At 39.6% G+C, this 23,201-nt stretch overlaps 1 protein-coding gene across 1 annotated transcript in view; it reads left to right on the forward strand.

The window, feature by feature from the left end:
- CR1 (complement C3b/C4b receptor 1 (Knops blood group)) overlaps window positions 1-23,201 on the forward strand; it is a 178,290-nt gene that overhangs the window by 584 nt on the left and 154,505 nt on the right. The window contains 4 exon segments of the mRNA XM_078357041.1: window positions 11,380-11,563; window positions 12,198-12,293; window positions 15,424-15,509; window positions 20,437-20,835. Of these exon segments, the coding sequence (XP_078213167.1) occupies window positions 11,380-11,563; window positions 12,198-12,293; window positions 15,424-15,509; window positions 20,437-20,835 (765 nt within the window).

Genomic DNA, 23,201 nt, shown 5'->3' on the forward strand with positions numbered 1-23,201 from the left:
CAAACCTGAGTTCTGGTCCTAGAAACTTAACTGTGTGGCAAGTTAGCACACCTAAGCCTGTTTGCTCTTCTGTAAAATGGGGACACTGATCTCTGCATTGCAGAGTTGCTGCCTCAATGACATCAAGTCTGTCGAGTGTCTAACTCAGGGCCTTGCCCTAGTCCATTTCTATCCTCCAACCATTACCTCTTCACTTCGCTTCCAATGGTGTTCAGACAAGGAGTCCTAGGGATGCAGGTATTGCCTGAAAAGTGGCCTGCATGGGACTGTTCTGGTCACTCGCCCCAAGCCACCACCGCCATCATCACCATGCACCTGACCGCCTACTTTAAGACAGAGCCATGCCAGGCACTTGGGAGTTAGAAGAGCAAGGGAAGCCCGGGAACACACAATGTAACAGCTGCAGGTAGAAGGGAACAATAGATGTGTTTACAGTTTACATTTTAGTGATGTGTTTAGTACAAAATAAAGCCTATTATAACTATGGAAATTCTGAAACCACATCTCTTCCTTTTTCTTAAGTTCAAGTAGGTAAACATCTTCAATTCGAACCCTTCTATTGTTATTTTGGGGGCTCCGCAGAAGTCTTTTTGGTTGCCTAGACTCACTGGAAACACGTCATTTGAAGGGACAGTATTTGTTTTTGTCTAGCCTCTTCCTGACAACTCAGCGTTCACCCTTCTCTGCAACTAGACGTTTTGCATTTATTATTTGAGTGTTCCTTCTTCTCTAAAAGAGTAAGAAAAAAAGAAAACCAAATTTCCCACAAGAGTTGTTGTTAATATTTGATCTCATTAGACACCAGAAAGTACCCTGTCAGGTGAAGAAATATGATAAAACTTACAATTTTATTTTTAGGAGAGAAGCATCCCCAGTAAGTTAAGCAATCGGTTGTCCATGCTTAGGAATTTGTGTCATCCTTGTGAGCACTGGCCCTCTTCTTACTAGAATGTTGTTTCAATTTGCTTACCTTGGTTAAGTTACCATTATAAACAATCCCAGACACTGTTAATTGCAAACAAAAAAATTTACTGATGTTATCACAATAACCTCCAGATGTGAAACAGCCTAAACTACCTAGAAATTTTGTTGCTCAAGTAATTTAAATTTTAAAATGCTGATGGACGCTTGCATTGTTCACGTCCTTTAGTATTTAAAAGAAGTGTAAGAGTAAGAGCTTTGTACCCAATGTGTATCCATAGAGAAATAGGTGGTGGAGTTTTATGAAATCTACTTATTAGGAAGCCAGCGTTCTAGTTTTTCCAGGCTCTGTTACTTACCAACTGGGATCTTGGACCCAGCAAGTTAAGTCACATGACTGACCTTCAGTGTCCATGGGTATAAAACAAGCATAACTGACATCCTGATATCTGAGAGGGGTATTGTGAAAATCAGGTGGGGAGTGCATGTGACAGTGTTTTGTAATCTGAAAACCCCATGCATGTCTGAGAAGCGGTGACTAAGGAGTCATGCAAGACCGCAGCATCCCTGAAAAGGGAGAAATCTCAGCTTCTGCGATAAGGAAACGGTGAGGGAAAGGCATATGGCTTTACTAGTACTTAAAGAGTGAATCCAGAATCAGGTCGCAAAGGACAGTTCATGGGGATATTTATTTTTGTATAAAAATAGCAGAGGAATTAGGATAGTTTTGTTATTATAAGTTACGCTACTCGTGAAGTGGTATAGTACTATTTGAAAGATAATTTAGATTAGCTGCAAATAGATACTGCAAATGTGAGACAACCAATGAAAAAAGTGGGAAAAAAGTATAATTTATATGCTGCTAAGGAAGAGGGAATGAAATGCATCATATTAAATGCTCAGTTAAAATAATAAGAGGGCCAGCTATGGTGGCTCACACCCATAATCTCCAGCACTTTGGAAGGCTGAAGTGGGAGGATCACCTGAGGTCAGGAGTTCAAGACCAGCCTGACCAACATAGTGAAATCCTGTCTCTACAAAAATACAAAAATTAGCCAGGCATGATGGCAGGTGCCTCTAATCCCAGATACTCAGGAGCCTGAGACAGGAGAATCACTTGAACCTGGGAGGTGGAGATTGTAGTAAGCCAAGATCATGCCATTGCACTCCAGCCTCGGCAACAGAGCGAGACTCTATCTCAAAAATAAATAAATAAATAAATAAATAAATAAATAAATAAAGGACAGGAAAAGAATGAAAGACAAAAAATAGGAAAAGAGAACAAGAGAACAAAGTCAACAAATAGAAATCAGTAACAAATAATTAAACCAACTGTATCAGCAATCATTTTGAGTGTCAATGATCTAAATGCACCAATTGAAACAGATCAACAGAGTGAATTACGAAACAAGATCCAACTATATATTGCATATAACAAGCCCATTTTAAATATAGCCAATCTATATTTAAAGTAAATGGGTAGACAAAGATATATGATGCTAATGCTAGTCACAGAAAGCAAGAATAGCTGTGTTTATTTCAAGCACAGCAGATTTCAGATCAAGGAAAATTATTAGGGATAAAGAAGGGCATCATATAATGATAAAGGGGCCAATTCTCCAAGAAAACCTAACAATATCTAATATGTTTGCACCTGACAGAGAAACAAAATATGTGAGGCAAAATCCATAGAACTTCAAGGAGAAACAGATAAATTTACTAACCATAATTCTACATCTAGATTTTTTTATTTTGTCAAGTTCTATGATATCTTTCTGGTATCAGAAAAGATAAAGGTGCTGGAGTTTCTTTACCAGAAATGGGCAGATTCAGCAGGCAGAAAATCAGTAAGCACATACTTGAACTCAACAGCACCATCAATCCACTTGGATATAATTGACGTATATAGATGACTTCATCCAACAACAGCAGAAGACATATTCTCCAGCTCACATTCATGTGGATAGACCGCATTCTGAGCCATAAAAATAGTACACTAAGCTTTACCAGGCAGTGTTTAACATAGGGTGGACTCTGGCGCCCTCACCTGGTCCTCATGTAGGGTCTTGTTTGGTTATCCCTGCTAGGTAAAGGTGCAAGATAGAAATAAGGGAAGTTCCAATTTGCTTCTCTGCTTTGTGATGTATTTTGGTTTACATGTGCTCAGATGAATAGATGCTTTATTTGTATTATCTATTTTTATCAAAAATAACCTTCACATTTGAATAGGTAAAATTAAAAGTGTCCTACACAAAAATACTGGGTGGAGATCACTATATTAGAACCAACTCCAGAAAACAAGAAAATGGTAGAGTTGACCATCCCTCTCACCCTCCCTACAAAGACACATGTATACTCATTTTTTTGTCAGAGGCATTAAGAGGAAGAAATGCTGTCAATCTAATCACAACCGATCAAAACTTGACAAAACCAAAAAATCTAGAAAGTATCATGAAGACAGTTGAGATAAGCTTTACATTCACAATTGTGAACAGAGAAACTCACTGCGACTGTTCCTTGTCCCTTTAGATGTTAGCTAATGATTGTGTTGTCAAGATGATTAACAAAGCATTTAAAATGTTTATCTGTATTATATTTCTTTTTTCTTCTTCTTTTTTTTTTTTTTTTTTTTGAGACGGAGTTTAATTCTTGTTACCCAGGCTGGAGTGCAATGGCGCGATCTCGGCTCATCGCAACCTCCGCCTCCTGGGTTCAGGCAATTCTCCTGCCTCAGCCTCCTGAGTAGCTGAGATTACAGGCACGCGTCACCACTCCCAGCTAATTTTTTGTATTTTTAGTAGAGACGGGGTTTCACCATGTTGACCAGGATGGTCTCAATATCTTGACTTCGTGATCCACCCACCTTGGCCTCCCAAAGTGATGGGATTACAGGCTTGAGCAACCGCGCCCGGCCTATCTGTATTATATTTCAAAAATTTATATTGAGGCATATAATTTATATATTTATGTACATATAAATTGATAACTTTATGCTTTTTGAAAGTGCAAGCTCTTTTTTTTTTTTTTTTTTTTTTTTTTTTTTTTTTTTTTTTGAGACAGAGTCTTGCTCTATAGCCAGGCTGGAGTGCCGTGGCGCAATCCTGGCTCACTGCAACTTCTGTTTTCCGGTTTCAAGGAATTCTCCTGCCTCAGCCTCCCAAGTAGCTAGCACAAGAGGCACGCACCACCACGCCCGGCTAATTTTTTGTACTTTTAGTAGAGACGAGGTTTCACCATTGTGGGCAGGATGGTCTCGACGATCTCCTGACCTCGTGATCTGCCCGCCTCGGCCTCCCAAAGAGCTGGGATTACAGGCGTGAGCCACCGCGCCCGGCCGTGCATGCTCTTTTTTAGACTGATAGAGGCGCCTAAGCAAAGCAAGTTCAAGTATATTTCTTAAAGAATATGCAGGGCCGGGCGCGGTGGCTCAAGCCTGTAATCCCAGCACTTTGGGAGGCCGAGGCGGGTGGATCACGAGGTCAAGAGATCGAGACCATCCTGGTCAACATGGTGAAACCCCGTCTCTACTAAAAATACAAGAAAAAATTAGCTGGGCATGGTGGCACGTGCCTGTAGTCCCAGCTACTCGGGAGGCTGAGGCAGGAGAATTGTTTGAACTCAGGAAGTGGAGGTTGAGGTGAGCCGAGATCGCACCATTGCACTCCAGCCTGGGTAACAAGAGTGAAACTCCGTCTCAAAAAAAAAAATAAATAAATAAAAATAAAGAATATGCAGAATGGAGAGCAGAGTGTACTTCGAGTTGACAGCTCGTATTTGAACAAACATGAAAGTGATGTGTTAAAAATGCGTATAGCACGGAATAAATTAACTTGCTTTGAGTGGAAGATCTGAAACCGGAGTGCATGAGAGTGGGCTGAGTCATACAAGACAAAGCCCGAAATGAAATAACAGTATAAAACCACTAAAAAGCTCAAATGGAAAAGATTGACCAAGCCAAGTGTTGGTCATAAGGTGGAGTGACTGGAAATATAATATACTGCTATTTGGCAGGTAAAATTATAACATTAACTTTAGGAAGTATTTCAACAGTTTCTTAAAACCTTAGACACACACCTGTCATATTACTCAGCACCTTACTCTTAGGTTTTTACCCAAGAGAAATAAAGTCATATATCCACACAAAGACTTGTACATGAATTTTCTTAGCAGTTTAGTTTGTAATCATTAACAGTGGAAACAATCCAAATGTCCCTCAACAAGTGAATGGATAAACTAAATTAAAATATATTTATACAACTCAATATTACTCAGCAACAAAAGGAAACCATTTCTATACGTGCAGCAACCTAGATGGATCTCTAATTATGCTGTGTGAAGGTTAAACCATAAAAAAACCAACTGAGTTATTTCACTTATACAATAGGATATAAAGAAAGTGATTTAGGTTATATGAAATTTTAGAAAGTTAAATCAATCTGTAGTAAGAAAAATAGGATGGAGGTTGTCTAGAGAAGGAAGTGGACATTTGGATGGGTTACAGAAGGACATGAGGGAATTCTGTGGAGGTGAAAAGTATGATGGAAGTGTCTGTTGTCTTCATTTTGGTGATGGTTTCACAGTACATATATATGTTATAAGTAATCAAATTGTACACTTAGATATTCATCAATCATTGTGTGTGATATATCTTTAAAAAACTATAAAAACTTTTTTAAAATCATGGTAGGTCTTGAGTTTATGGGGTTTATGTGAATATATTTATCATAGGAACTAGCCGCAAATTGAGGGATTGGTAATAAAGGAGGGAAAGGAAACTAGATCAAGCTTTCTTTGTTTAAGTTCATATATTCCTTTTTTGAGCTGCTACATAACTTTATATTTTATTATTACCTATACTGTTCTTTTACTACTATGCAAGTAAGAACATAAGTTAATCAAAGGGAAGGGATTTCTTTCCAAGAATGGTTCGTCCAGTTTGCTTTGTTGCTTTAGATCTCGTTCTATCCTCTTGTTGTGAGCTTTGCTGTGATGTTTACCCTTTCTCAGTATGACTTTTGGCACCAGGAGCTCCACTGGAATCTCTTCATTTGTCCATCATCAATGGATAAGACAAATGTCCAAACTGTATTTCATCCCACATATCAACTCTAAGAAAGGCGAATGCATGTATACCACTGAAAATCACAGGAACTATTCTATTCAGTGTTCCCCCCACCCCTGCAGTGGTCCTCAAAGTGCTGTTATCTATCAAAATCAATTGTGAAAAATTTTTTAAATATAGACTCCTGGGCTCTAACACAGACCCACTAAATCAGAGATTCTGGTGACATAGATTGGATTCCTTTTTTTTTTTAAGATTTATATATAATTCTTCATTGGTTGTTCATTATAACAAATATGCATTAAGTGCTTATAATTGAGTGTTAAGTAACTGGACTAGGTATGAATTTAGAGGTACAATAAATGTGTTATCTCTTGCCCTTAAATTATGCATATATCTATTAAGAAAAATACAAACTTCTCAAAGCACACCAAGTTAAAGAAGCACAAATTGTAATAACAAACAATTGATATGAAAGGAAAAGCAAAGGGTCTGACTAGAAATTATCATAGGGTCGGGTAGAGGGAAGTAGTTTAGATTCCAAATCCTTGCGAGGGTCGGGGAAGGCTTTAGACAACATTGGGTGCATTCAGGGTGGCATGGCCATAGGTAGGCCAGGGAAGGCTTTGATAAGAAAGTGGTATTTTAGCAGACACCTGGAGGAAAAAGAGAAGTCAGAGTGAAGATAAAAGTGCATCACACACTAAGGAATGTCATAGACAGGGGAAAATGTGTGTCTTCGGGAAACTGAAAAAGGGGAAAGGGCCACACCTTGGTGAGGGGACTGAGTGGCACTACATGAAGCAAGAAACATAGACAAGGGCATCCTTGCTCAGCAACTGCTGGCTTAAGAAAGCAAATGTGCAATGACAGATACAGGCTGTCTGAGGGAAAAATGTTAGAAATATGAGCTTTCTTGGAGCATCATCCTTTGCTTCAGTAGAAAACACAGAGTAGGCTTCCAATTCTGATGAAAGCCATTGTCAACAGGGAAAAGGCAACCTTAGGAAGCCTCTGTCAGGGGTCCTGTGGGCACTATGATGGAGCTCACGAGATGCAGACAGCAAGTGCTAGGCTGAATTGGGGGTACATTCACTCCAGAGAGCTATGAGGTCACCAGTCACTGAGGTCATCCAGTGCATTCCCAACAAAATAGGCTCATTCCAAACTAGCTCTGCAAATGAGCGGAAAATAAGCTCTTGGAAGCAAAGCAAGCACACCCACTTTAGCAGAATAATTTAATTTAACTCTTAGAATTCCCCTTCTTTTCTAAAAGTAATAATCATAAGCACAATTTATGAAGTGCCTTCTGTGTATGTGAGAGCACATACTACCTTTGACCCTCCCTGCAAACCTGCTGGGGAAATATTATCATTCCCTTTGTGAAGATGAAACTGAGGCTCAGCAAGATTAAGCAGGTTGCATAAGATCTCACAGCCACTAAGTAGTCAACATTGGGTTCGAGGCCAGGCATCTATGAACCCAACATTTTTAACACTGTATATCACTCTCTGTTTGTATTCGTTTTCTATTGCTGCTGTAACAAATTTCCACGAACTGAGTGACTTAAGACAACAAAAATGTATTCTCTTATGGTTCTGGAGGCCAAGACCTAAAATAGATCCATAGGACTGTGTTCCTTCTGGAGGCTCCAGGGGAGCAGGGGTTTTCTTTCTCTTTCCAGCTTCCAGGGGCTGTCTCCGTCCTTTGGCTCATGGCCTCCTTCCTCTACCTTCCAGGCCAACAGCATAGCATTTTCAAATATCCTTCTTCTGTCTGCTTTAACCCTCTTGCCTCCCTTTTATAAGGACCCTTGTGATTACATTTAAGGCCCACCTAGATAACCCAGGATAATCTGCCCATCTCAAGATTCTTAATCACATCTGCAAAGCCCTTTTACCATTACAGGCAACATTCACAGACTTCAGGGATCAGAACATGGATATCCTTGAGAGGTTATTACTCAGCCTACCACACCTTTCCACATAGATTCTCATAGTTTTACCTGAGCCTAGTGAGGGAGTTCATTACCACTAGGGTCCAGTTGAGTAGCAAGTGCTTCCTTTAAGAGAAAAGGTGAGTTGTCCACTTAATAAAGAAAGAAAAAAATTGTATGTTGAAGTTGCTAAGATCTAAGGTAAGAAGGAATCTTCTGTCAATGAAATTGTAAAGAAGGAAAAAGAAATCTCTGCTAGTTTTGCTGTCACACCACAAACTGCAAAAGTTACAACTACAGTGCATGCTAAGTGCTTAGTTAAGAGGGTAAAGGCATTAAATCTGTGGATGGAAGATGTGAACAGAAATGTGTTCTAATTGACAGAGATCAGGGTTGGTACTATCTGAGGTTTCAGGTATCCACTAATGTCTTGGAACATGTTCCCCACAGAAAAGGGGATGACTACTGTACATTTAAAACAAGCATTTATATATTGGAGATTGAATCTGCCATCTTATGATTGGGTTTTTTATTTGTCCCACAAATAAAGCAAACAAGGTAAAGTTTTAGGCAAGATTTATTTCTAGAGATAGAGATATTCTATTATGAAAAAGAAGGTTGCTCTACCATAAAATACAGTAATTTAAAGTTTTATAATCCCAATAACCTCAAAATATATAAAGTAAAAGATGGACAACATTATACAAAGAAATAGACACATGTACAATGAATAAAATATTTTAACACAACTCACTTAGTATCTGGTAAAACAAGTAGTCCCCCAAAATCAGTAAGTATCTAGAAGATCTTAATAAATACAAACTGATTGGATTCACTGACAGATGTGTTTGGCTTTCTGTCCCCACCCAAATCTTATTTTGAATTATAATCCCCAGTGTTTGAAGCAGGACCTAGCCAGAGGGGCCTGGATCAAGGGGGTGGTTTCTAATGTTTTAGCACCACCCACTTTGTGCTGTCTGGTGATAGAGTTCTCACCAGATCTGGTTGTTTAAAAGTATGTAGCACCTTCCCCTTCACTCTTTTCCTCTGCTTTGGCCATGTTAAGACCATGCTTGTTTCCCCTTCACCTTCCCATGATTGTAAGTTTCCTGAGGCCTCCCCAGCCGTGCTTCCTGTATGGCCTGCAAAACTGTGAGTGGATTAAACCTCTTATCTTTATAAATTACCCAGTCTCAGGTAGTTCTTTACAGCAGTGCAAGAAGTGACTAATACACTGACATACCCCCAGCATTATACTGCTACTGCAGTCCACATGTATTTTACGAGTGCACGTGCTGCTGCTACTACAGTTGGCCATATGCTGTACCGTAAAGCAAGCCTTGCTCAATTTCAAAACAAAAATGGATAATAAACATACAGCTGAAATTCCTTGAATGTTTGTAAATTGTGCAAAACACTTCTAAATAAACCATCAGTCAATGAAGAAATCACAATAGCAACTCTCAAATACTTTAAACTAGAGAAATAAAATATAAAAACTTGGCACAGGGAGCTAAATCTATGCTTAGAATAAAAATAATAATCTGATGCTTATTTTAGAACTATGACAAGATGAAAAATTGCTTAAATCTCAGTAATCATCTTAAGAAATTATTTTTAAAGGATCGAACAGCAAGTAAATTTAAAGAAAAGAGCAGTAACAATTGAATAAAAATAAGAGCAAAATAAAGCCAAAAGTTGGTTCTTTTAAGTCTAATAAAATTGACCTCTGGCCTCAATCTACTCTTCGTAATTTGAATTAATGAGCAGAAGATGTCAGAAGGAACAGAAATAAAGACAAAACAAAACAAATAAAGAAGACATTTCCAAAACTAAAGTAAAATGCTATTTTTTCCAACAGATATATCTTCTTGATTACATACTATTTGACTCTAAATGTGATTTTTGTTGCTTTAAGTTAAATCTACAAGGCTGTAAAGGACCTAGCTGAATCTAGTATTTAATCTGAAATGTCGATGAGAAAATACATGCTTCTTTATGGTAAAGTATAGCTTTAATTGTTGAGCTTTGTTTGTTCACTCTTTGTGCTGAGTATTGACTTGGCAACAAATTTCCAACACTGGTGACTAGTACTGAGGGCCAAAGAGGAGGCGTGTAGTCCCACTGGACCTGAGTGCCACTGAGCGTGAGGGTGGGTAGTAAAATGCATGAGTGCCTCTGGTTACAAGGAAGGATGAGAAATGAGGATGGGAGAGACAAAGCCACAGCACAAATACTTACTGATTAACTAAAATTTGAAGCTGTGAAATTGCAGCTACCCCTTTAGTGAAAGATGATATAAATGACTTAGTTGCCTTCAAACTAGCAGAGACTTTTAAAATGGAGGGATGCTGATATTTTTTTAAAAGAACCCATTTGTAAGTTACCTTTTAAAGCAGGGGTCCTCAACCCCTGGGCCATGGACCAGTAGTGGCCTGTGGCCTGTTAGGAACTGGGCAGCATGGTATGAGGTGAGCAGTCAAATATTACTGCCTGAGCTCCACTTCCTGTCAGATCAGCGGCAGCGTTCAATTCTTATAGGAGTGAAAATGTGCATATGAGGGATCTCAGTTGCGTGCTCCCTATGAGAATCTAATGCCTGATGATCTGAGTAGAACAGTTTGAAATCCATTTTCCTACACCCTCCATTCTTGGAAAAGGTTGTCTTCCACAAAACCAGTCCCAGGTCCCAAAAAGTTGGGGACCACTGTTCTAAAGAAATCGATCTCTTTGCTATTATTATTATTTGCTAAGATGGAGTCTTGCTCCATCACCCAGGCTGGAGTACAGTGGCACAATTTTGGCTCACTGCGACCTCCGCCACCAGGGTTCAAGCAATTCTCCTGCCTCAGCCTCTCAAGTAGCTGGGACTACAGACACACACAATCGTGCTCTGCTAATTTGTTGTATTTGTAGTAGAGATAGGGTTTCACCATGTTGACCAGGTGGGCTTGAACTCCTGACCTCAAGTGAGTCACCCACCTTGGCCTCCCAAGTGCTGGAATTACAGGCATGAGCCACCACGCACAGCCCCATTGGCTATTATTGAAGTGTTCTTTTTCTTTTTTGATCACATCTATGAAGTATATTGGAGAAAAAGAAGAAATAGAATGGGAATTTTGACAGAGCATGGTGGCTCACTCCAACACTTTGGGAGGCTCTGGTGAGTGGATCACTTGAGGTCAGGAGTTAAGACCAGCCTGGCCAACATGGTAAAACCCTGTTTCTACTAAAAATACAAAAATTAGCCAGGGGTGGTGGTGGGCACCTGTAATCCCACCTACTCGGGAAGTCGAGGCAGGGAGAATTGCTTGAACCCAGGAGGTGGAGGTTTCAGTGAGCCAAGATCACATCACTGCACTCCAGCCTAGGTGATAGAACCAGCCTCCATCTCAAAAAAGAAAAAAACGTATGGTGATTTCTCCACTAACTTCGATGCTCCTGTGGTCTTGATCTCCAGGTCAATGCAATGCCCCTGAACACCTTCCATTTTCCAGGCCTATCAACCTAACTGATGAGTCTCAGTTTCCCATTGGGACATATTTAATGTACAAATGCCGCCCTGGTTATTACGGAAGATCATTTTCTATTGTCTGCCTAAAAAACTCAGTCTGGACAAGTGCTAAGGACGAGTGCAGACGTAAGTAACTCTGGAGTGGGAACCCCTCTGTTGGTCACACATCTGTAAGATCTGACCCAGTTAGTTCAAATTTTGTAACTGAGTTACATGTGACAATTTGTTTACGAAGGTGCAATACATATGAGAATAATTCTTGTAGATCATACCTTGTTACTGCTTTGAGTTCCTGGCACCTTCATTACAAGTTTATTTTATGAGAAACAGCCAACACAGGATACGATCAAGGGAAAATCCCCATTCACTGGGGGTCTCTCATTTTCATGACTAAAATTAAGTAATGAATGACTTGGGACAAGAAAGATAAGTGGATTAAATAACCAAAAGATGAGACAACTTTGGGCTTTGAGATCTTTGGATTATACTAGTTGAATTGAATTGCAGATGGTAACAAATAAAATTTACATTTTTCTGGGAGGTATAATATGGGGATGAAACAGATCTGAAGGGAAGTTTTTTTTGAAAGGGAGCTGATCCTGAAGCAGTCTGGTGAGTTTCCTCAAGGTGGCAAAATCTATGGAACCATCAGAACTGTGTGTATTCATCATCAGTAAGCTACAGGCAGGTTGAGACCTTATATACTAAAAAAATAGTCAGTTTACTGTGCTTGGCTCCAAAATTCTGTTTCTTCCTGTAGGAAGATCATGTCGTAATCCTTCAGAACCTGTGAATGGCATGGTGCATGTGATCAAAGACATCAAGTTTGGATCCCAAATTAATTATTCTTGTAATAAAGGGTGAGTTGGCAGCAACATCTCTTGGTTCAAGAGTTCTGGCACAGCCATACACCTTCTAGCCACATCTCAGAAAGGACCCCTAAGCTATTAACATCTTCGCTGCAAAGGCTTGAACACAGGTGTTTAGCTCCTAACTGAAATGAACAAAGGTATGACAAGATCGGGGAAAATCATCCATATCCTTGCTGGAAACCAAGGCAGTGCATATATGAAAAGTGTGGCATTCGTTGGGTGGGAAGGAAGAAAATGGGGGAAGATTGCAGTCAAAGCACACAAACAGCCCTAACCCAGGGCTGGAAGAAAGGGCAGGCCATTGAGCAGCTGTGCGAGAGAAATCTTAATGGTCATAGCACCAGCCGTTTGCTAGGACTGCTGTAACCGAGTACTCAAAAACCAGCAGCTTAATACAAATGAAGTTTTTGAAGTTTTGTTCTGGAGGCTGGAAGTCCAAAATCAAGGTGTTGGCAGAGCCATGTTCGCTCCAAAATCTGTAGAAGTGGATCCCTCTTTGCCTTTTCAGCTTCAGTAGCCCCAGGCCTTCCTTGGCATGTGGTAGCAGAACTGCAATTTCCCTCTCTGTCCTCACATGGCCGTCTTCCCTCTGGGTCTGTGTCTGCACATGGTGTTCTCCTGTTTGTGCATGTTTGTGTCCAAAGTTCTCTCTTTCAATAAGGACACCAGTCATATTGGATTAGGGACCACACTAACGACCTCATCTGAACTTGATTGCCTCTGCAAAGAGTGTATTTCCAAATAAGGTCACACTAACAGGAACTAGGGATTAAGAGGTCTATATATTTCAGGGGTGAGGGGACACTGTCCTACTCTGGGCCCTGGGGAGAAGACTCCCTAAAGTCTAGACATAGTTATCCACATGCCATTTGTGGTTTCTGGTGATGAAATGATCATGGCTTCTCCTGAACTGTGGCTTAACTTCATGAACGCACAACTCTCTCTTCCCCAGGAGATTGAAAAAGATAGGGTAGAATGTAAAGGCTTCAATCTGTTCAAATGAATATGTAAGTCCCTGGCTCCCTTTAAAATAAGTATCATGGGTTTTATCTCTCTGCCTTACTTTCTCATGAGCATTCTGAATGAGAAGAGCTTAAATCATTATTTGTTCAATTATGTAATCTACTTTAGGAGACAAGTTCAATAAATTAAAATATTCTTCTGTCTGTTCCCCTTTATCAGTGAACATGGAGTTATCTTTTGACTCATATTTAATATGTTCAGTACTGCAACACTGAACAATAGTATGGAGGAGAAGATGCCAACGTCAGTTTGAACCTGCTTCACCATTCCTGTCCCAACCCCCGCGATTAGAAAATCAAAAAGATCACTTTGGGAAATAACCTCAGTGAGGTCAAAAGCCAGAGGAGGCTCCAGGATCCCTTGTTCATAAGACAAACAGGCAGAAGGGGGTACACATATAGGAATGCAGCCCTTCTTCATTTGTTCACATCCTTCATGCTTGTGTGTGTGTCTGTTGGCAGTGCAACTGAGAATGCTTTCACTTTGGTGTTATACTTGAAGGCATTAGAAAGCAAAATCAGGTGGTATGTGATGGCTCATGGCTGTACTCCCAGAACTTTTGGAGGCTGAGGTGGGTGGATCACCTGAGGTCAGCAGTTCCAGACCATCCTGGTCAATATGGTGAAACCCGTCTCTACTAAAAATGCAAAAATTAGCTGGGTGTGGTGGCAGGCGCCTGTAGTCCCAGCTACTCAAGAGACTGAGAAAGGAGAATCTCTTGAATCTAGGAGGTGGAGGTTGCAGTGAGCTGCGATCGTGCCATAGCACTTCAGCCTGGGGGACAAGAGTGAAAGTCCGTCTCAAAAAAATAATAACAAAGAAAACGCAAAATAATATCGAAGCCATTAATAATTACAACATAATCACTACTATAATGTTAACAGTGCGTCAAGTGTCTTCAAAAGCACCCACTGTTCTCTCACTATTCAGTTGATCTCCATTTGGCACTGTTTTGTTGCTTGAATAAAGCTCTATGCTGCCAGGTTTTCCCACACATTCATGAAGCAAGTTCTCAGCTCTCCCTGTAACCATGACTGTTATTTGACATTGCGTCCTTCCTTCACGTGTAGTACTACCAAGTTTGATCCAACCTTCCCTATGGCCAGTTAGACCCAACCGTCTATCACAACAGAGAGTCTCTGGTGAAGTAAAGCAAATGTCATGAATTCTTCCAAATGTATGGCACGCTTTGAACACTTTGAGACATACTAATTGAGAATTGCTAACTTTAACATTTCAAGTATAAAATAAGTGTTCAATTCTTTTGGGTCAGCTTAGATTTCCTTTGGTTCTAGTTATGAATAATTCTCTTTCCTTTTTCTTTTTTTTCTTTTGTTCTTTATTTATTCATGCTTTCTTAACTTTCTGAGACAAGGTCTTGCTTTGTTGCCCAGGCTGGAGGCTGGAGTGCAGTGGCATGATCAATGCTCACTGCAGCCTCAGCCTCCCAGGCTCAAGCGATCCTCCTGCCTCAGCCTCCTGAGTAGCTAGGACAGCAGAAATGTGCCAGCATGCCTGTCTTTTTTAATAATTTTTTTGTAGTGACAGAGTCTCCCTATGTTGCCCAGGCTGGCCTCAAACTCCTGAGCTCAAGCAATCCTCTTGCCTCAGACCCCCAAAGTGCTGAGATTACAGGCATGAGCCACTGCGAATGGCCTATTTTGATGAATCTTACTGATAAAAGCCCATCCATGCATCCATATACTAATACTTGTAAGGCACAGAAATACATACAACAGGACTATATACACACATACATGTATATACATGACAGCTTCCCTGCATGCAAGAAGTTTGTGTAATCTTTTAAAAAAATGGAATTTATAGGAAAAACTATAATTCATCTTAGATTTCCGTTAAAAAATGTGTCATATGGTAATAAAGAAGAGAAAGCCCACCCGACTGAGAAGACATGGAAAAGAAAATCAAAAAGTCCCGAGAAGAATGTGAAACTTGGGAAGGTGATAGATAGTCCTTTGACAAGTGGAGAATGTTCCTCTGAATTCTGTAAGAGTGCAATTTCTAGAAGTAGGGATGTAAGTGGGTAGTTAACCTGTGTCTTTAGAACCTAATATTCCACATTCTTTGTCTCTAGATACCGACTCATTGGCTCCTCATCCGCCACATGCATCGCCTCAGGCAATACTGTCATTTGGGATAATGAAGCACCTGTTTGTGACAGTGAGTTGAAATATCCCTTCCTATTTGTTTTACTGATACATTCTAATTTTTCTCTGGAATTATAAAAATCTTAACCGAATTCCTTCTGTGCAATTTGTCCTTCCTATAGCTGAAGACAGCTGTAATGTTCTCAAATATTCCTGTGGGGTTCCTGGCAACTCTTTCCTTAAGTTCTTACTTATCCTGGGATGTGTCTTTTCTAATTCTGAGAGCTTAAGTACATAAAAGCCTTCAAACTTGATTTCACTTCAATAAATTTGAAATTATGTTGGTTCTACTGCCTCCAGTGTGATAATCACCCTGCTTGGCAAATCAGTAAAGATTTTTAAAACTGATGCTCTTCAAGATTAGTGAAGCTTCAGAAGAACCTGGACTCCCGTGTACCACGAGATCAACACATCCTCTTGAAAGACACCATAACACTATAAACCTCAGAAGTGGGCATACATTTTAACCTACTTCTTAGAATTGATACTTAGGAAATAAACACAAACTTCTTAAAGCATGTTGGTGGAAACTTTTCATTGCAGCATTATTTAGATTAGTTAAAATGTTAGAGTAACCTAAATATTTTATACTATGGTTTGGAAATGATCTACAAGAAAGAAAGAGATGTGTTCAAATTACCACTGTAAAGAATTCCCTAAGAAACATAAAATAGCTTTGCAGAATAAAAAAAAAGTATATCCATACACTGGCATCTTATTCAGCCATAAAAAATGATAGCATTAGGAGAAAAACCTAATGTAGATGACGGGGTGATGGATGCAGCAAACCACCATGTCACGTGTATACCTATGAAACAAACCTGAACATTCTGCATATGTACACCAGAACTTAAAGTATAATAATTTTAAAAAGATTGCATAAAGAAGCACTTAACGATGAGAAAGAGATGTTTTATATGGAAAAAAAGTCAGATGAACAGCATGTATAGCAAGATCTCATTTTATGAAAAAATAATACACCTATGTAGTGGAGGGCCAGGCTGAGGCTGAGAGAAATACAGTGTATAACATCTTACTGTTCTCTTTGGATAACTTGGGGACTTCTTTTCTTTTCCTCTTCTTATTTAAAAATGTTACTTTTACTAGAAACTTTATGAGCTTCAGAATATAAGTTTATAAATGACATTGGTCACACATTTATTGCTGTTTATCCAGTTTAAGAAACAGTTTTGATATTTTGTAAACCAAACTGAGAAACTTTCCATCTTATTTATAATCTGTAATAAGATAACATGGAATTGGAATAGGAATTTTCTTAGAAATATGAACCAAATATTATTAGTAAAATAGAGAAAACAAACAAAATAATACACCTATACTTATACCTATATTTTTATCTCTGTTTATAGTTCTCTAAATTCTCTATATCCAAATGCTGGTAAATGGCTTTAAGTCTTCCTGGGGAAGGCTAGGGGAAGATTTACAATATTTGCTTTTGACTGTGTAGCCTGCTGCTTCCTCAAAAGGATCCAGTCTCCCATCCATTCATGCTGCTCTGAGTCTATAGACTATTCAAGTCTAGGAATTGTTGATGTACGATGAACTTCTTTTGCAATGATTTAAGTCAGATTTTTTTTCACTTGACCTAAATCTCTTCTGCTTATACAAATCAAGTAACACTTTAGTCGGCTATTCATCTACTTCGGTTTTAGAGACTCCATGATCAATTAGCCAGTAACAAAGTTCTCTTCAGTCAAATCATTCTGATTGCTGTTTCAACTCTAATACCCATTACGAGAACCTCCATTGTCTGTGACAATTAAGTGCTGCCACTTGGACTCTGCCACCCTGAGGTCCTTTGATCCCCAAGTGAATTCAGAGAACCCAGTTCAATGGCAACAGTTCCCACTATCATTCCCAGCCCACAGAGAATGAGCTGTCACAGAGGATGCTGAAACTTCCCATGTAAATGTACTTCTCGAGCCTGGAGTAAAAGGTCTATCCTCTGAACCCTCCACTCCTGCACTGTGCCTCATGAACTCTATCCAAGGATGACCTTCAGAGTGGAATGGCTGTTACTTAACATTTGCCTCTCAAATATCAGGCTAGTTTCTCATGCTGTAACCCTAGTCCAGAACCATACAGAGAAACTAAGTCTGGAAAACATAATTCTAAATTTGCCTGGCTGACACTGTACCAAACCACCAGATAGTAATTTTATTTAACTCTTTGTTTTCTTATCTTTCTTTCCCTCCCTCCTTCCCTCCCTTCCTTCCTTTCTTCTTTCCTTCCTTCCTTCCCTCCCTTCCTTCCTTCCTAACCTCCCTTCCCTCCTTCTTTCCTTCCTTCCCTCCCTCCCTCTCTCTTTCCTTCCTTCCTTCCTTCCTTCCTTCCTTCCTTCCTTCCTTCCTTCCTTCCTTCCTTCCTTCCTCTTTTGATATCTTCTTTGACCTGTAGGCTATTTAGAAGAGCATTGCTTAATTTCTAAATATTTAGAGATCTTCTAGGTATCATTATTCTATTATTGTAAGCATTTACAACTTCTTGAGACATGTTTTATGGCTCAGAATATGGATAATTTTGGTAAACTGTTATGTATGCACTTAAAAAGAACGTACAGTTATTTTGTTTCACTTTCTAGAAATGTCATTTAGGAAAATAATTAAGAACAGTCTTTTTCACCCCCCTCCACTTGTTCTCTCGGTTATCGAGAGGCATGTGTAAAATATCTGTATTGGTTTCTCAGGGCTACTGTAACAAATGATCACAAACTTGATGGCTTCAAACAAGAAAAACTTACTCTCTTAAGAGTTTGGAGGCCAGAAACTCACGGTTAAGATGTCGACAGGATTGGTTCCACCCGGAAGCTCTTCTGTGCCTCTCTCTGGGCTTCCTTCCAGTGGCTGCTGGCCATCTGTGATGTTCCCTGACTTGTAGATGCATCATTTCCTTCTCTGCCTCCACCTTCTCATTGCCTTCTCTGTGTGTTTCTTTTGCTCTTCTGTCTCCTATAAAGACACTGGACATGGATTTAGAGGCCACCCTGGCAATCCAGGAGGGTCTCAACTCAAGATCATTAACTTGATTGTATCTACAAAGACTCTCCAAATTGGGTCACGTTCACAGGTTTCAAAGGGTAGGACACAGATGTTTTTTAAGGAGGACAGTGGTTATTCAACCCATTACAATCCCCAACTATGACTATGAATTTGTCTGTCTTTCCTCTTTGTTCTAGCGATTTTTACTTTATGTATTTTAAACATGTTATTAAATGCATGAAATGTTTGGTATATTCTATCTTTCTGCTGAACGGACAATTTTCTCATAAGGAAATGTCTCTCTTTACCTCTCATACTTCTTGCCTTAAAATCTACTTTGTACATTAATATAGCTATATCGGCTTTCTTTCTTGTTTTTATATTATGTATGTTTTAAATCTTTTACTTTCAGCCCTCTTTGTCTTATATTTAAAGCTTGTCTCTTGTAAACATCATATAGTAACGTTTTCTTGTTTCCTTCAGTCTTTCTTAGTTGTTCATTGGTGTGTTTTGAACGTTTAAATTTAATAAAACAAATTAAACTAAATATATTTAATATAGTTACTGATATAGTTACTGATAAGTCTAACTCTTGTTTATGTTTTTTATTTGTTTTGTGTGTTTATTCCTCATTTCTCACATTTTTTATTTCCCCAATAACTTTTAAGTCGTATTTCATTTTTATCCTTAAAATGACTACTCTAGAGATAAACATCCTTGATTTACTATCATCTACTAAAAGTGTGCCTTTAACACTCTCCAAACAATGCAAGTATTCAAACTATTAATATTTAATTCCATTTACATCCTCCTGTCTTTTCCTGTTGTTGTCATACATTTTGTAAAAAGAAAAACTTCAGCTGAATTAAATTTAAAAGAGTTTAATTGAACAATGAATGATTCACAAATCAGTCAGCCTCCCATGCTGGAACAGGCTCAGAGACTCCAGCCCAGCTGCGTGATGGAAGAAGATTTATGGACTGAAAAGGGAAAATGATGTACAAAAAACAGAAGTGAAGTACAGAAATAGCCAGATTGGTTATAGCTCAGCGTTTGCCTTATTTGAAGACAGTTCAAACCATTGGCCACTTTTGACTGGCCAAAACTCGGTGATTGGCGTAAGAGTAGGCTATGGTCTGTTTATGTTTTCACTTGTTATAGTTCACAGTGTACAGAGAAACCTTTAGGCTGAGAGTAAACTATGTAAGGCCTTAGGCTAAACTTGATTTAACAATTTACACATATTCTATGTTTCAAAAACATAATTGTTGTCTTTATAAAAACAATATTTACTTATATTTACACTGTAGTGAATTCTTATGATTTTATGATGCCTCACCATCCACTTTGAATATGTTTAGCTTTCTCATGCCAGAAACAGGGCTTAGTTACCCTTAATGCACTTTCTAGTTCTATAGCTCCTCCTAATTTTTCCACGTGGTCGAGCCAGATATCTGCCTTATACAACTACCTCCTAGCGACCACCTATCTATGGGACAGCTGGATGAAACGTATTTGACTAGCATCCCTGACCTCTGTGCCCTGCATGAACTTTATCTATTAGCAAATGTTTTGTATTTTATTTTTTTAAAAAAGCTAACCTCAATAACAAAAATGGAAATTAAGAAAGCAAATGAAAAAGGGCAGGAGAAAACTGGATAAACTCTATAATTCTGTAAACAAAGAGCTATTTAAAATGAAAAGAATGTGGATTGAGTTAATAAATGCATGCAAATATTACAGAAAATCATATAAGCAAGACAGGCAGGACACATGATATTATGCTCACTGAAGTTACAATTTGTAAAAATTTACCTATGTGTTAGCAAAGATTAAAAGCAAAAAATGAATGTAGAAATAGTTACAGTTTAGTGACTCAGGAGATTTTTGTCATTCATTATTTAAATTCACTATTATTTAACCTGTTCTTTCTTTTCCCAGTAATTCCCTGTGGGCTACCCCCCACCATCGCCAATGGAGATTTCATTAGCACCAGTAGAGAGGATTTTCACTATGGATCAGTGGTGACCTACCACTGCAATCCTGGAAGTAGAGGGAGAAATATGTTTGAGCTCGTGGGTGAGCCCTCCATATACTGCACCAGCAATGAGGATCAAGAGGGCATCTGGAGTGGCCCGGCCCCTCAGTGTGTCATACCTAACAAATGCATGCCTCCAAATGTTGAAAATGGAATAATGGTATCTCACAACAGAAGCTTATTTTCCTTAAATGAAGTTGTGGAGTTCAGGTGTCAGCCTGGCTTTGTCATGAAAGGATCCCCCCGTGTGCAATGCCAGCCGCTGAACAAATGGGAGCCAGAGTTACCAAGCTGCTCCAGGGGTGAGTCTGTCTGATACCTAGAAGGGCCCTGCAAATGCCATGAGTTGCTGCTGGATCAGGAGATTAGTATTTGTTCAGAGGGAGGGATGTGTGGTGAGCAGGATGGGTGAGCAAATTTTCTAAGTAGTGAACATGAAATTCAGAAGGTGTGTGTGTGTGTGTATGTGTGTGTGTGTGTGTGTACATGCACATGTGCTGAAATCCAGAAGCAAAGCTAAACCTGGGCAACGAATTTGATGTTTCTTTGGGGTTCTTACAAAAGACCTGTCAATTACCTTTGAGTATAACAATTGCTGAAAGGAAATGAGTCTTCTGGTCAGACACCATAATACAGGCTATGTGTGAATTTTAATTCTTAAAACAAAGTTATTAGGTAGTTACCAGTTTTTCTATGTTGGTCTGTTTTGTTTTGTTTGAGATAAGGTCTTGATTTGTCACTCAAGTTGGACTGCAGTGGTGTGATCATGGCTTACTGCAATCTCTACCTCCCTGGCACAAGCAATTCTCTTGCCTGAGCCTCCCAAATAGCTGGGACTACAGGTGCATGGCATCACAACTGGCTAAGTTTTTTATATATTTTTTGGTAGATATGGAGTCTCATCATGTTGCCCAGGCTGGTCTCAAATTCTTGAGCTGAAGCAATCCACCCAATTTGCCCTCCGAAAGTGATGAGACAACAGGCATGAGCCACCGTGCCCAGCCTCTATGTTCTGCAAAGAATGTGTGCCTTAAAGAGATTGGATAACTTTCTAAGATTCTAACTTGCAGACAAGACTGGAACGCAAGTCCGCCTGACTCCAGAGCCTTGGCTTTGCTAATCAGCACCCAGTCAGGAAATCAAAACTTACTCTAGATACTTTCAAGGAGTGAGGGATTACATGCAGGTGGTATTAGTCTGTTCTCACATTGCTATAAAGAACTACCTGAGACTAGGTAATTTATAAACAAAAGAGGTTTAATTGACTCACAGTTCTGCAGGCTGTACGGGAGGCATGGCTGGGGACCCCTCAGGAAACGTACAATCATGGTAGAAGGCAAAAGGGAAGCAGGCATATCTTCATATGGCTGGCAGGAGAGAGAGAGAGAGAGAGAGAGAGAGAGAGAGAGAGACAGAGAGAGAGAGAGAGAGAGAGAGAGAGAGAGAGAGAGAGCAAATGGGGAGGTGCTGTACACTTTTAAACAAGCAGATCTCAATAGAACTCTATCACAAGACAGCACTAGGGTGATGATGCTAAACCATTAGAAACCACCTCCATGATCCAGTCACCTCCCACCAGGCTCCTCCTCCAACAATGGGAATTACAATTTGACATGAGATTTGGGAAGGGACACAGAGCCAAACCATATCACCATTAATAGGTCAGAAAGATGTTAGAAGGGCAGGGAAAGCAATAGGAACAAGGTAGAGTTACCAGGGACCAAGGAGCTACTGTGGCTTCCAGTCTAAAGCACGGGAGCCTGTACTGATGCTGAGCTGGTCAGCTCCTGCCACTGAGCAGGTGTCTTCCTGAAAGCTGCTAATGCTGCAGGAACCACCACTGCTGCCAGAATGGAGCTGATATTGCTGGAGCAAAAGTCGTTGGCATTGCTAGAATTGAAGCTGTGGCTGCTCACTGAAGCCATGTATACTGTCACTGCCTGAGCCACCTCTACAAGTAGAACAGATTCTGCCATCATCCTGCCTTTTTATTTGGCATATATTCCTCCAATTGATAGACCCTAATCAGAGCCCACCTACCAAGGAAGACAAAGAATTGTAGTTTTAAGGCCTCCATTGCTAGCAGTCAAAAGACAGTACAGAAGTGTGAGGCCAGGTGCCAACATGCATTTAACCAACACATCACCTCAATATTACATCACCAGGCATTGAGTAGTCAAAGGAAACACTGGGTGATGAGCCCTGAAAACTCACATTACAGCATCAGAGTATTTACGAACTCCTTAAAGAAGTCATTTTTCTAGTCCAATTCCCTATTCGATGCTTGAGAAAGCTGAAGTCCAGAAAAGGGAACTGATCTGCTCAAAGGCAAACTGAAATTATTTTTTCCATTTTATAACAGTTTTATATAATTTAGTTGAGACCCAAATGTGTTCTGACTTCCTGAGTTCAGACCATCTATATGAAGAGACAGCCAGAGATGCTGTTACCATAAGTTGTGGAAATATACATTCTCAGCATGCTGACGGTAGGTCTTGTAGATTTTGTTCAACAGTTGCCCACCTTCTCGCTGGAGTAAAATGAATGACCAGGCAGCATCTTGCTACATAGCATGAAGAGAGGAGACCCATCGTTCTTGATCACCCTATGTCAGGTGGCTGCTGAGGGAAGATGTGAAAGGAGATGAGAATAAAGTGTATGGACATAA

The sequence above is a fragment of the Callithrix jacchus genome, chromosome 19 (assembly GCF_049354715.1).
Source record: "Callithrix jacchus isolate 240 chromosome 19, calJac240_pri, whole genome shotgun sequence".
NCBI lineage: Eukaryota > Metazoa > Chordata > Mammalia > Primates > Cebidae > Callithrix > Callithrix jacchus.